Raw genomic sequence first — 14106 nt, 5'->3', positions numbered from 1 at the left:
CCCAAAATAGAAGGGAAGGGAAGATTAATTAGTCTCCTCTTATTATGGAGAAATCACATATTGGATACACGGTGTTTGAAACAAGCTGATTGATTGAATATTTATACAGAACACTAATCTCCAGCTCAGGTTACTAAGAGCAGCAGTCTCAGTGCCAGAATGAACATGGTTCACTGCCCAATGCAATCCCAGTAAATCCTGCTCCAGTCACGAAAGTGCCTGTCATAGTTACCCAGCATTCCCCGCAACAGGGATTGTGCCGAACTCAGACTACAGGGGCCCAGTGCGCAGGCGTAGGACCAGGCTGTGTGTGGAGCATGCGCGGTGCGTGTAATGGCGGAGTGGTTATCGTGAGCGTGTGCTCTGTAAAAGTGACAATTTTCAGCGGGAAGGAGGGGAGTAATGGACCAGCGGGTAGCTGTGGAGGTTACATAAGCTAGTGGTGCCCGCCGGAAGCCCGCAATAATAACCTGAATATCGGCGACTGCAAACCCGAGGCTTTCTCCCGGTCACAGGCCCAGGGTAACGGCGGCCAGCTTTGTAGAGGAAGGCAAGTTCAGTCCTCCGCCTTCTTCATGGAGTGAGCAGCGATGCGCATGCGTGGCCAGCTTGGTAAAGTAACAACTTAGTTATTTTATTCTCGCTCTTCGCACCTCGCATTTCTCACCATCTGTCCTACAGGCGCTGCTCAGTGCTCAGCTCACAGTTTTTGTCCTAGACAATTGTAAGAGGAAAACCCCAGAGCTGTTCACTCCCATGTGTGAGAATCCCCATGTACAGTCAAAGGGGTGGAATCCCCATCAACAATCCCAGGGTTATTATCTCATAACAACATAATAACATCACAAAAATAGAATTAGGAGTGGGTCAGTTGGCCCTTGGATCCTGCTCTGCCATCCAATAAGATCATGGCTGATCTGATCATGGACTCAGCTCCACTCCTCTGCCCGCTCCCCATAACCCTTTATTCCCTTATCGCTGAAAAATCTGTCTACCTCTGCCTTAAATGTATTCAATGACCCAGCCTCCACAGCTCTCCGGGGCAGAGAATTCCATAGATTTACAACCGTCTGAGTGATGAAATTTCTCCTCATCTCAGTTTTAAATGGGCAACCCCTTATTCTGAGACTGCTCCCTAGTTTCAGTTTCCCCTATGAGTGGCAATATCCTCTCTGCATTCAAATTGTCAAGCCGCCTCGTGATCTCACATGTTTCAATAAAATCACCTCTCATTCTTCTAAATTCCTATGTGTGTCGGCCCAACCTTCTCAACTTATTCTCATAAGACAACCCCCTCATCTTCGGAATCAACCTCTGAACAGCCTCCAATGCAAGTATATCCTTCCTTAAATGCAGAGACAAAAACTGCATGCAGTATTCCAGGTGTGGTCTCACCAATACCCTGTACAGTTGTAGCAGGACTTCTCTGCTTTTATATTCTATCCCCCTGACAATAAAGGCCAACCTTCCATTTGCCTTCCTGATTACTTGCTGTACCTGCATACTAACTTTTTGTGTTTTGTGCACAAACATCCTCAGGTCTCTCTGTCCTGTAGCAGTTTACAATTTTTCTCCATTAAAATTATAATTTGTTTTTCTATTATTTCTGCCAAAGTGGATAACCTCAATACTACATCTGACAAATTTTTGTACACTCATTTAGCCTGTGTATATCCCTTTGCAGATTTTTTTGTGTCCTCTTCACAATTTGCTTTCCTACCCATCTTTCTATCATCAGCAAACTTGGCTACATTAAACTTGGTCCTTTCATCCAAGTCATTAATATAGATTGTAAATAGTTGAGGCCGATCCCTGCGGCACCCCGCTAGTCAATGTTTGACAACCGGAAAATGACTCATTTATCCCAACTTTTTGTCTTCTGTTAGTTAGCCCACGCTCTATCCGTACTAATATATTACCCCAACCCCGTGAACTTTTATCTTGTGCAGTAGCCTTTTATATGGCACCTTATCGGAAGCCTTCTGGATATCCAAATACACCACCTCCACTGGTTCCCCCTTATCCACCCTACTCATTACATCCTCAAAGAACTCCAGCAAATTTGTCAAATGTGATTTCCCTTTCAAAAAGCCATGCTGACTCTGCTTGATTGAATCATCTTTGCTAAATGTCGCACTACTGCTTCCTTCATATTGGACTCCAGCATTTTCCCAATGACAGATGTTAGGCTAACTGGTCTATAGTTTCCTGCTTTTTGTCTGCCTCCTCTTTTAAATAGAGGCGTTACATTTGTGGTTTTCCAATCTGCTGGGACCCAGATCCCAGTGATTTTGGTAGATTCCAACCAAAGCATCCTCTATCTCGACAGCTACTTCTCTTAAAACCCTCAGGTCCAGGGGACTTGTCTTCCTTTAGTCCCGTTATTTTACTGAGTACTACTTCATTAGTGATCGTGATTGTATTAAGTTCCTCCCTCCCTATATCCACTTGATTGTTCACTTCGGTATTACTCTCATTGACCGAGTGTTTTACTGTAATTAAACTAATCTCGGACTGTTTATGTCAGATTCTAACTCCTGCACGGTCCCAGCAAACACTTCCGCTCCCTCGTCCTGCCGATATTTCTGCAGGATTGCTTTGTGAAGACGGGCTCATGGAGAGAAACACCCTGCACGGAATGATTCCAAATTGAGCATCTCCAAGGGACAAGGCTCCCAGCTTTAATCATTCTCTGTCGTTTCCCCGAGGCCCAGTTCCTTTGCTCAGATTCTGATAAAAGTAAATTGGGAAAAGTGCACTTTGATTTTTACAGGCTGAATTATTGCAGAGAGCTGCGCATGTGCAGATAAGCCCTGCTCCGTGTAGATTTCCAGTGAGTAGAAGAGCGCATGTGTCTTCCCCTCCCCCAGCCCTGCCTGTGATCACTATTCACTCAGTGAGCAGAAGAAGATGGTTTAAAACAGTTGGGAATGGAGACACCGTGGCCCCGGGGTAAGGCAGCGAGCAGCAGCCTCCTGACAGCAGCGCAGCGCTTTGGGACCGTGTCCGCAGATGGGCTCAGAGATCGGCATTGAGTCCGGGGGGAGTTCAGGGGGAGTCGGGGGCTGTGTGTAAGAGGCAGAGTGTACCAAGAACCAGTCCCAGTGCGTGGTGTGAGTGGGGGAAGGGAGAGGCCATTCTCGGGCTGTGTGTGGACAGTGTGTGTCCAGGGTAAGGGAGACAGAATGGTCAGAATCTGCTATTTACAATCTGCTGCTTTCTATCCAAACCAGGAGTGAACGTTCCTGGTTTAGTTCCCTCAGGGGCTGTGTGTAAGAGGCAGAGTGGAGCAGGAACTAGTTCCAGAACATGACGTGAGTGAGGGAAGGGAGAGGCCATTCTCGGGCTGTGTGTGGACAGTGTAAGGTAACAGAGAAAGTAAACCACTCGCTCTTTGAAATCATTGCTGCTTTCTTTCCCCAAATCAGCAGTGAATGTTCCTGATTCAGTTCCAATCTCACCGTGTCTGTTGTTCTTGGGCAGTGAGCAGTAGAAACACAGTCTGACAGTGAGGATGTGGGGAATTTCACAAAGTGCATCTATTGCAGGCACCAGGAGAGGAGTGTGGGAGAAGATATTTTAAAGACGGGTTATATTGTTTCGGTGAGCTGAGTTCTGCAGAACCGTGTTGCTGATGATCGAGAGCTACGTATTCACTCCCTCAGATACATCGTATTGTCCCCCGCATCCATATCTTAGAACTAATAATGTTCTCGTATTATTATTCTCACAGCAAAATTCTTCAACCAGCCTGAACAAATGTGATCTTTCCTCCACCCAGAATACAAGGAACAGTGCAGGCAGCTCCTTCTCACACACAGTAAGTAGATTATCACTCGCAGAGTGCAGTGACACAGAACTGGCCTCAATCCTATTGTCACAGACAGCAGAAGCTGTCAGTCCCACATTGATCCGAAGTGGCAGAGTTACATTGTGAATCTTACAGCCACATGGAGCAGTAGAATCAGATGCTGTTTCACCATTAAAAAAGATCACACTGACAGGTACATTAAAAACCCACACTCACTTGCCAGAAACTGGCAGGTAGAGAATAAAAGACAATCATCTATCAGAAAAAATGTCAAACAGGTAGTATAAACCACACTCGCATATCAGAAGCTGATGGGTACAGAGCAAAAGCCATATTCATGTTTCAGAATCTGACGGATTCAGTATTTAACCACCGAACACACCAGAAGATGACAGGTGCAGAATAAACCCCACATTCCCGTACCATAGACTGACAGATACAGTATACAACACACACCCACATATATGAAAGTGACAGTAAGAGAATAAAATCGCTACTTACATACCAGAGAGTGACAGGTAAAGTGTAAATCCTATGTGCGCATGTTGGAAAACTGAAAGACAGTAAGTAAAATTGTTACTTAAATCGCAGAAACTGATCGGGGCAGAGTAAAACCCACACACACACATCTGAAAAATGACACGTGGAAGGCAAAATCTTCAATCACATATCAGAGAAATACAGGTTAAAAAGTCAAATTGATTCTCACGTTCACATACGAGAGACTGGCAAATAAAGATTAAACCCAGACTACCATAGCAGAAACTGAGAGGCACAGATTAAACCTCAACACACACCAAAACATGACAGTTACAGAAAAATACACACACTTGCATATCAGAGACTGAGTGATACATTATAAAACCCACACTCACATATCAGAGGCTGACATATTACAATCCATATTCCCATAACATAAATTGACATACAGTGACATGCCCAGACTCACGAACCAGGAATTGACAGGTACAGGGTAAAGATCTCTCTTTCATTCCAGAAACTGACAGGTACAAAGGAAAGTCCACTCATAATTAAACAGAAACAGGCAGTTATAGAGTAAGGCCCACAATCACATATCAGAACTTGACAGGTACAGAATAAAACCCAGGCTCCCATAACAGAAATGGAGAGATACAGAGAAAGGCCCACACTCACATACCAGAGGCAGATAAATACAGAGTAAAACTCAGATTCATTTACCAGGACCGACAGATTCAGCATAAAACTCACCTCCATAACACAAATTGACAGTTAGAAAGTAAAACCAATACTCTATCAGAAATTGGTGGTACACAGTAAAACAATACCAACATACTGGAGAATGCCGGTTATGCAGTAGAGCTCACATTCACATAACAGAGATGGACAGATACAGCACAGAACACACACTCACACACCAGGAATGGAAAGAAACATAGAAACATAGAAAATAGGTGCAGGAGCAGGCCATTCGGACCTTCGAGCCTGCACTGCCATTCAATATGATCATGGCTCATCATGCAACTTCATTACCCCACTCCCGCTTTCTTTCCATAACCCCTGATCCCCTTAGCCGTAAAGACCTCATCTAACTCCCTCTTGAGTATATCCAACGAACTGGACTCCACAACTTTCTGTGGTAGAGAATTGCACAGGTGTACCACTCTGGGTGAAAAGATTTCTCCTCATTTCAGTCCGATATGGCTTACCCCTTATCCTTAGACTGTGACCCCTGATTCTGGACTTCCCCATCATCGAGAACATTCTCCTGCATCTAACCTGTCCAGTCCTGTCATAGTTTTATATCTTTCTATGCGATCCCCTCTCAATCTTCTAAATTCCAGTGAGTCTTAGCCTAGCCGATCCAGTCTTTCTTCATATGTCAGTCCTGCCATCCCGGGAATCAGTCTGGTGACCCTTCGCTGCACTCCCTCAACAGCAAGCACGTCCTTGCTCAGATTAAGAGAACAAACCTGCACACAGTACTCAAGGTGTGGTCTCACCAAGGCCTTGTACAACTGTAGTAAGACTTCCCTGCTCCTATACTCAAATCCTCTTGCTATGAAGGCCAGCATGCCATTTGCTTTCTTAACCGCCTGCTGTACCTGCATGCCTACCTTCAGTGACTTGATGTACCATGACACCCAGATCTCTTTGCACCTCTGCTTTTACTAATCTGTCACCATTCAAATAATAATCTGCCTTCCTGTTTTTGCCACCAAAGAGGATAACCTCAATTTATCCACATTATACTGCATCTGCCATGCATTTGTCCATTCACCTAACCTGTCCAAGTCACCCTGCAGCCTCTGAGCATCTGACTCACAGCTCACACTGCCACCCAGCTTTAGTGTCATCTGCAAACTTGGAGATATTACTTTCAATTCCATCGTCTAAATCATTAATATATATTGTAAATATATGGGATCCCAGCACTGAACCTTGCGGCACCCCACTAGTCACTGCCTGCCATTCTGAAAAAGACCCGTTTATTCCTACTCTTTGCTTCCTGTCTGCCAACTGGTTCTCTATCCACGTCAATACATTACCCCGCAATAACATGTGCTTTAATTTTGCACACTAATCCCTTGTGTGGGACCTTGTCAAAAGTTTTTTGAAATTCCAAATACACCACATCCACTGGTTCTCCCTTATCCACTCTACTAGTTACATCCTCAAAAAACTCTAGAATATTTGTAAAGCATGATTTCCCTTTCATAAATCCAAGCTGACTTGGACCAATCCTGTCACTGCTTTCCAAATGATCTGCTATTACATCTTTAATAATTGATTTCAGCATTTTCCCCACCACCGATGTCAGGCTAACCGGTCTATAATTCCATGTTTTCTCTCCCCCTCCTTTTTTTTAAAAAGTGGGTTTACATTAGCTACCCTCCAATCTATAGATACTGATCCATAGTCCATGGAATTCTGGAAAATGAACACCAATGCATCTACTATTTCTAGGGCCACTTCTTTAACTACTCTGGGATGCAGACTATCAGACCCTGGGGATTTATCGGCCTTCAGTCCCATCAGTTTCCCTGCAAACATTTCCTGACTAATAAGGATTTCCCTCAGTTCCTCCTTCCCGCTAGATCCTCGGGAGGTTATTCGTGTCTTCCTTAGTTAAGACAGAACCAAAGTATTTGTTCAATTGATCTGCCATTTCCTTGTTCCCCATTATGAATTCACCTGATTCTGACTGCAAGGGACCGCGTTTGTCTTCATTAATCTTTTTCTCTTCACATACCTCTTGAAGCTTTTGCAGTCAGTTTTTAATGTTCCCTGCAAGCTTACTCTCATAGTCTATTTTCCCCCTCCTAATTAGACCCTTAGTCCTCCTCTGCTGAATTCTAAATTTCTCCCAGTCCTCAGGTTTGCTGCTTTTTCTGGCCAATTTATATGCCTCATCCTTGGATTGAACACTCTCCCTAATTTTCCTTGTTAGCCACGGTTGAGCCACCTTTTCGGTTTTATTTTTATGCCAGACAGGGATATACAATAGTTGTAATTCACCCATGTGATCTTTAAATGTCTGCCATTGCCTATCCACCGTCAACCCTTTAAGAATCATTCGCCAGATAATCCTAGCCAAATCACGTCACATACCATTGAAGTTTCATTTAAGTTCAGGACCCTAGTCTCTGAGTTAACTGTGTCACACTCCAGCTTAATGAAGAATTCTACCATATTATGATCACTTTTCCCCAAGGGGCCACGCACGACTGGATTGCTAATTAATCCTCTCTCGTTGCACAAGACCCAGTCTAGGATGGCCAGCTCTCCAGTTGGTTCCTCGACATATTGGTCTAGAAAACCATCCCTTATACACTCCAGAAAATCCTCCTCCACAGTATTGCTACAAGTTTGGTTAGCCCAATCAATATCTAGGTTTAGGTCACCCATGATAACTGCTGTACCCTTATTGCACGCATCCCTAATTTCCTGTTTCATGCCATCGCCAACCTCCCTACTACTGTTTGGTGGTCTGTACACAACCCCAATTAACGTTTTCTGCCCTTTGGTGTTTCGCAGCTCGACCCATATAGGTTCCACATCATCCCAGCCAATGTCCTTCCTTACTATTGCATTAACCTCCTCTTTAACCATTAACACTACCCCACCTCCTTTTCCTTTCTGGCTATCCTTTCTGAATATTGAATTCCCCTGGATGTTATATTCCCAGCCTTTGTTACCCTGGAGCCATGTCTCTGTAATCCCAATTACATCATATCCGTTAACAGCTATCTGTGCAGTTAATTCGTCCACCTTATTACGAATGATCCTCGCTTTGAAACTCAGAGCCTTCAGGCTTGTTTTTTTTAACAATCTTTGTCCTTTAAGAATTATGTTGTAATGTGGCCCTTTTTGATACAGAACGAAACCCACAGGCAATTACCAGAAATTGACAGGTACAGGATAAAATCCATGCTCTCATATCAGAAACTAACATGCAGAGTAAAACCCTCATCCACATACCAGAGATGGACAGATACTGAGTCAAATCCACACTCCCATACCAGGCACCCACTATATAAGAAAATAAGACCATAAGAAATAGAGGCAGGAGTAGCCATACGGCCCCCCGAGCCTGTTCCACCATTTAATATGATCATGGCTGATCCGATCATGGACCGAGGTCCACTTCCCTGCCCGCTCCCCATAACCCCTTATTCCCTTATCGGTTAAGACACTGTCTATCTCTGTCTTAAATATATTCAATGTCCCAGCTTCCACAGCTCTCTAAGGCAGCAAATTCCACAGATTTACAACCCTCTGAGAAAGAATTCCTCCTCACCTCAGTTTTAAATGGGGGCCCCTTATTCTAAGATTATGCCCCCTAGTTCTAGTGCCCCCTAGTTCTAGTCTCCCCTATCAGTGAAAACATCCTCTCTGCTTCCACCTTGTCAAGCTGCCTCATTATCATTTACGTTTTGATAAATCACCTCTCATTCATTCTTCTGAATTCAATGAGTAGAGGCCTATCCTCCTCAAGCTTTTCTCATAAGTCAACCCCTCCTCTCCGAAATCAACCCAGTGAACCTTCTCTCAACTTCCTCCAAAGCAAGTATATCCTTTCATAAATATAGAAACCAAAACTGCACGCAGTATTCCAGGTGTGGCATCACCAATAACTTGTATAACTGTAGCAAGACCTCCCTGCTTTTATACTCCATTCCCTTTGCAATAAAGGCCAAGATTCAGTTGACCTTCCTGATCACTTGCTGTACCTGCATACTATCCTTTTGTGTTTCATACACAAGTACCCTCAAATCCCGCCATACTGCAGCACTTTGCAATCTTTCTCCATTTAAATAATAACTTGCTCTTGGATTTTTTTCTGCCATAGTGCATGACCTCACACTTCCCAACATTATACTCCATCTGCCAAATTTTTGCCCACTCACTTAGTCTATCTGTGTCCTTTTACAGGTTATTTGTGTCCTCCTCACACATTGCTTTTCCTCCCATCTTTGTATCGCCAGCAAACTTGGCTACGTTACAGTCGGTACCTTCTTCCAAATCGTTAATATAGATTGTAAATAATTGGGGTCCCAGCACTGATCCCTGCGGCACCCCACGAGTTACTGATTGCCAACCCAAGAATTAACATTTATCCCGACTCTCTGTTTTCTGTTAGTCAGACAATCCTCTATCCATGCTAATATATTACCCCCAGCCCATGAACTTTTATCTTGTGCAGTAACCTTTTATGTGGCACCTTGTCAAATGCCTTCTGGAAATCCAAATACACCACACCCACTTTATCCACCCTGTTCATTACATGCTCAAAGAATTCCAGCAAATTTGTCAAACTTAACTTCCCCTTCATAAATCCATGCTGACTGCCTGACCGAATTATGCTTTTCCAAATGTCGTGCTAATGCTTCTTTAAGAATGAACTCTTCAACATTTTCCCAACCACAGATGTTAGGCTAACTGGTCTATAGTTTCCTGCTTTTTGTCTGCCTCCTTTTTAACCGAATGCGACTCTCGGTCCCCGGGCAACACCGAGTGTGGCTCTCAGTCCCCGGGCAACACCGAGTGTGGCTCTCAGTCCCCGGGCAACACCGAGTGTGGCTCTCAGTCCCCGGGCAACACCGAGTGTGGCTCTCAGTCCCCGGGCAACACCGAGTGTGGCTCTCAGTCCCCGGGCAACGCCAAGTGCGGCTCTCAGTCACCGGGTAACGCCAAGTGCGGCTGTCAGTCACCGGGCAACACCGAGTATGGCTGTCAGTCTCCGGGCAACGCCGAGTGCGGCTCTCAGTCCCCGGGCAACACCGAGTGTGACTCTCAGTCCCCGGACAACACCGAGTGTGGCTCTCAGTCCCCGGGCAACACCGAGTGTGGCTCTCAGTCCCCGGGCAACACCGAGTGTGGCTCTCAGTCCCCGGGCAACACCGAGTGTGGCTCTCAGTCCCCGGGCAACGCCAAGTGCGGCTCTCAGTCACCGGGTAACGCCAAGTGCGGCTGTCAGTCACCGGGCAACACCGAGTATGGCTGTCAGTCTCCGGGCAACGCCGAGTGCGGCTCTCAGTCCCCGGGCAACACCGCGTGTGGCTCTCAGTCCCCGGGCAACACCGAGTGTGGCTCTCCGTCCCCGGGCAACACCAAGTGTGTCTCTCAGTCACCGGGCAACACCGAGTGTGGCTCTCAGTCCCTGGGCAACACTGATTTTGGCTCTCGGTCCCCGGGCAACCGAGTGTGGCTCTCGGGGCCGCCGGGCAACACCGAGTGCGGCTCTCAGTCCTCGGGCAACACCGAGTGTAGCTCTCGGGCCCCCGGGCAACACCGAGTGTGGCTCTCAGTCTCCGGGCAACACCGAGTGTGGCTCTCAGTCCCCGGGCAACACCGAGTGTGGCTCTCAGTCCCCGGGCAACACCGAGTGCGGCTCTCAGTCCCCGGACAACACGGAGTGTGGCTCTCGGGCCGCGAGCAAAACAAAGTGCGGCTCTCAGTCCCCGGGCAACACCGAGTGCGTCTCTCAGTCCCCAGGCAACACCGAGTGCTGCTCTCGGGTCCCCGGGCAAGACCGAGTGTGGCTCTCAGTTCCCGGGCAACTCCGAGTGCGGCTCTCTGGCCCTCAGTCAGAGCCACTGGTCCCAGCAGCAGCAACCCCGGGGGCAGCACCTCCCCCACACCAGGAAAACAACAACTTACATTTATACAGCTGGCCCAGCAATTCCCAGCCGCTCTGTATCAGGGGGCGCTGGATGTGGGAGTTACTCCCTGGCCTCCTGTGTGGGTCTGTTTGTTACATCAGTTTGAGCTGGATGCAGAGGGGGAAGAAGCTGCTGGGTTTCACCCCCAGTACCTCTGGGCCCAGTGGGAACAACAATTTCCCATGTGGGCCTGTCGAGGGAGGTGAGTTCCCTTCCCTGAAGTACAGCAGTGACCCAGATGTGTTATTACGACAATCCGGTAGCTTTCATGGTCACTTTTTTCTAGTGCCGGCCCCACAAATGAACAGACTCATTAAGCTCAATTTCACAACCTGCCTTTGTGTATTTGTGGGTTCTCTCTCTCACTCACTTTTCCTGTTTGAAATTCACTTTACAGGGTGTTAAAAGGGGAGGATTTGTCGACTGGAAGCTCAAACCAAACATCACCTCAAGATGGACAGTCACTCGCTACATCGGGACTGGAATATCATCAGCTTTTGACCATGGAAGCAGAAGGCACCGTTCACAGTGGGGAGAAACGGTACACGTACTGTGTGTGTGGACAAGGCTTCAGCCGATCATCCAAACTGGAGAGACACAAGTGCAGTCACACTGGGGAGAAACCGTGTAAATGTGGGGACTGTGGGAAACGTTTCAACTACCCGTCCCAGCTGGAAACACATCGGCGAGTTCACACTGGGGAGAGGCCGTTCACCTGCTCCGAGTGTGGGAAGGGATTCACTCAGTTATCCAACATGCTAACACACCAGCGAGTTCACACTGGGGAGAGACCATTCACCTGCTCCGACTGTGGGAAGGGATTGACTCAGTTATCCAACATGCTAACACACCAGTGAGTTCACACTGGGGAGAGGCCGTTCACCTGCTCCGACTGTGGGAAGGGATTCACTACATCATACCGCCTGCTGACACACCAGCGAGTTCACACTGGGGAGAGGCCGTTCACTTGCTCTGACTGTGGGAAGGGATTCACTCAGTTATCCCACCGGCTGACACACCAGCGAGTTCACAGTGGGGAGAGACCGTTCACCTGCTCTGACTGTGGGAAGGGATTCACTGCATCATCCAGCCTGCTGAGACACCAGCGATTTCATAATGAGTAGAGACCTTGTAAATGTTCTGACTGTGAGAAGAGTTTTAAAAGCAAAGAGCAACTGATGAGACACCAGCGAGTTCACACTGGGGAGAGGCCGTTCAGCCGCTCTGAATGTGGGAAGGGATACTTTACCTCAACCAACCTGCTAACACACCAGCGAGTTCACAGTGGGGAGAGGCCATTCACCTGCTCTGAGTGTGACAAGGGATTCTCTCAGTCAGGCAACCTGCTGAGACATCAGCGAGTTCACAAGTGACCGCAGAGGTTGGATTCTGCTGTTATTCACATCCCGGACTGAATCGTGTTCATTCTGACAGTTGGGGTTTATAAATCCTGTAACGCTGATGTTAATAACTCCTGAAATCGACTGGAGTTTAATATTTGGGATATAGACACATAAATTAGTTTTGCTTTCAACACATTGCTGTGGATTTTTGTCTTTCTCACCTGAGTGTTTAGCATCATCTGACTGGAGCTGAGAAAGGACATTCTGTGGGGAGGATCTTACGGGGGGATCAGAATTTCAGCCTGGACACTGACCTTCAGGGCCACACTTAGATCTCATTCTTCTGAACTCCAATATGTTTAATCCAACCTCCTCAACCTACTCAACCATAAGTCAAACCCCTCAACTCGGGAATCAACTCTGGAATCTGCAGCAGACATGAGCAAGGACCTGAGGCTTATTGTAAGACACATATTTCATTACAGACAAGGTTACGCTGGGAGAAATGTTCAGTTAGAACTTAAGAAAAAGGAGCCGGAGTAGGCCATTTGGCCCCTCGGGCCTGCTCCACTATTCAATAAGATCATGGCTGATCTGATCATGGACTCCGTTCCACTTCCCTGCCCACTCCCCATAATCCTTTACTCACTTATTGCTCAAAAATCTTATTTCCACCTTAAATATATTCAAAGGCCCAGCCTCCACAGCTCTCCTGATCAGAGAATTCCACAGATTAACAACCCTCAGAGAAGAAATTTCTCGTCTCAGTTTTAATTGGGTGGCCCCTTATTCTAAGACTATGTGCCCTAGTTTTAGTTTCCCGTGTAAGTGGAAATATCCTCTCTACATCCACCTATCAAGCCCCCTCATTATCTTATATTTTGATAAAATCACATCTCATTCTTCTGAACTCCAATGTGTTTAGGCCCAACTTATTCAAGCTATCTTCATAAGTCAACCCCCTCATCTCCGGAATCAACCGAGTGAACCTTCTCTGAACTGCCTCCAATGCACATATATCCTTCCTTAAATACAGAGACCAAAATACAGAGTCCATTACAGGCAAAATGCCAATCAAACCAGCAGCACACTGGCACCTTAACAGTGTGTCATTGGCCTACAGGCTTTTCTTAAATAGCTTTGCTGAGTGGATATAAACTTAAACCAGGTTTACAGGCATGATGCTCGATTCACATATTGAAGGTAGAAGAGTTGCTTTGGGGTACATGCTAAGTCCAGTAGCTGAAAGTGATTAACAGACTGGGTTTTGTGTTTCGTGATCCCAGGCGTATTACCAATACCAGCAAAATCGAAGCCCATGGAATAACGGGGACAGTGGCAGCATGGATATAAAAGTGGCTAAGTGATACACACACAGTGGTGAACGGTTGTTTATGAGACTGGAGGAAGTGCTGTTCCCCAGAGGTCAGTACTGGGGCCACTGCATTTTTTGATCCATATTAATGACCTAGACTTGGGTGTACAGGGCACAATTTCCAAATCTGCAGCTCAAACAAAACTTGGAAGTACAGTGAACAGTGAGGAGGTAGTGATAGACTTCAGAAAGACATAGACAGGCTGGTGGAATGGGCAGACATGTGGCAGATGAAACTTAACGTAGAAAATTTCAAAAGTGATATATTTTGGTCGGAAGAAAGAGGAGAGAATATAAACTGAAGGGTATAATTGTAAAGAGGGGCGTGAACAGAGAGACCCAGGAGTATATGTGCACCAATCACTGAAGGTGACAGCACAGGTTGAGAAAGTGGTTACAAAGTCTTATGGGACCCTCGGCTTCATGAATAGT

At 46.4% G+C, this 14106-nt stretch overlaps 1 protein-coding gene across 2 annotated transcripts; it reads left to right on the top strand.

Annotated features, from left to right (window-relative positions):
• The first annotated feature begins 340 nt into the window (after nt 1-340).
• On the top strand, nt 341-13034 carry LOC139238085 (zinc finger protein 239-like). 2 transcript variants are annotated; one of them, XM_070867443.1, is made up of 3 exons: nt 341-550; nt 3734-3820; nt 11354-13034. In XM_070867443.1, the coding sequence occupies exon 3, from the start codon at nt 11460-11462 to the stop codon at nt 11811-11813; it is 354 nt and encodes a 117-aa protein (XP_070723544.1). In that variant the 5' UTR covers nt 341-550; nt 3734-3820; nt 11354-11459; the 3' UTR covers nt 11814-13034. The 2 variants fall into 2 exon arrangements, with proteins under 2 accessions (XP_070723544.1, XP_070723543.1); XM_070867442.1 differs by having other exon boundaries at nt 341-612.
• The last annotated feature ends 1072 nt before the right edge of the window (nt 13035-14106 follow it).

The sequence above is a fragment of the Pristiophorus japonicus genome, chromosome 25 (genome assembly GCF_044704955.1).
Source record: "Pristiophorus japonicus isolate sPriJap1 chromosome 25, sPriJap1.hap1, whole genome shotgun sequence".
Lineage (NCBI taxonomy): Eukaryota > Metazoa > Chordata > Chondrichthyes > Pristiophoridae > Pristiophorus > Pristiophorus japonicus.
The sequence above is the reverse complement of the archived record's forward strand: the minus strand, read 5'-3'. Positions and strand labels throughout refer to the sequence as shown.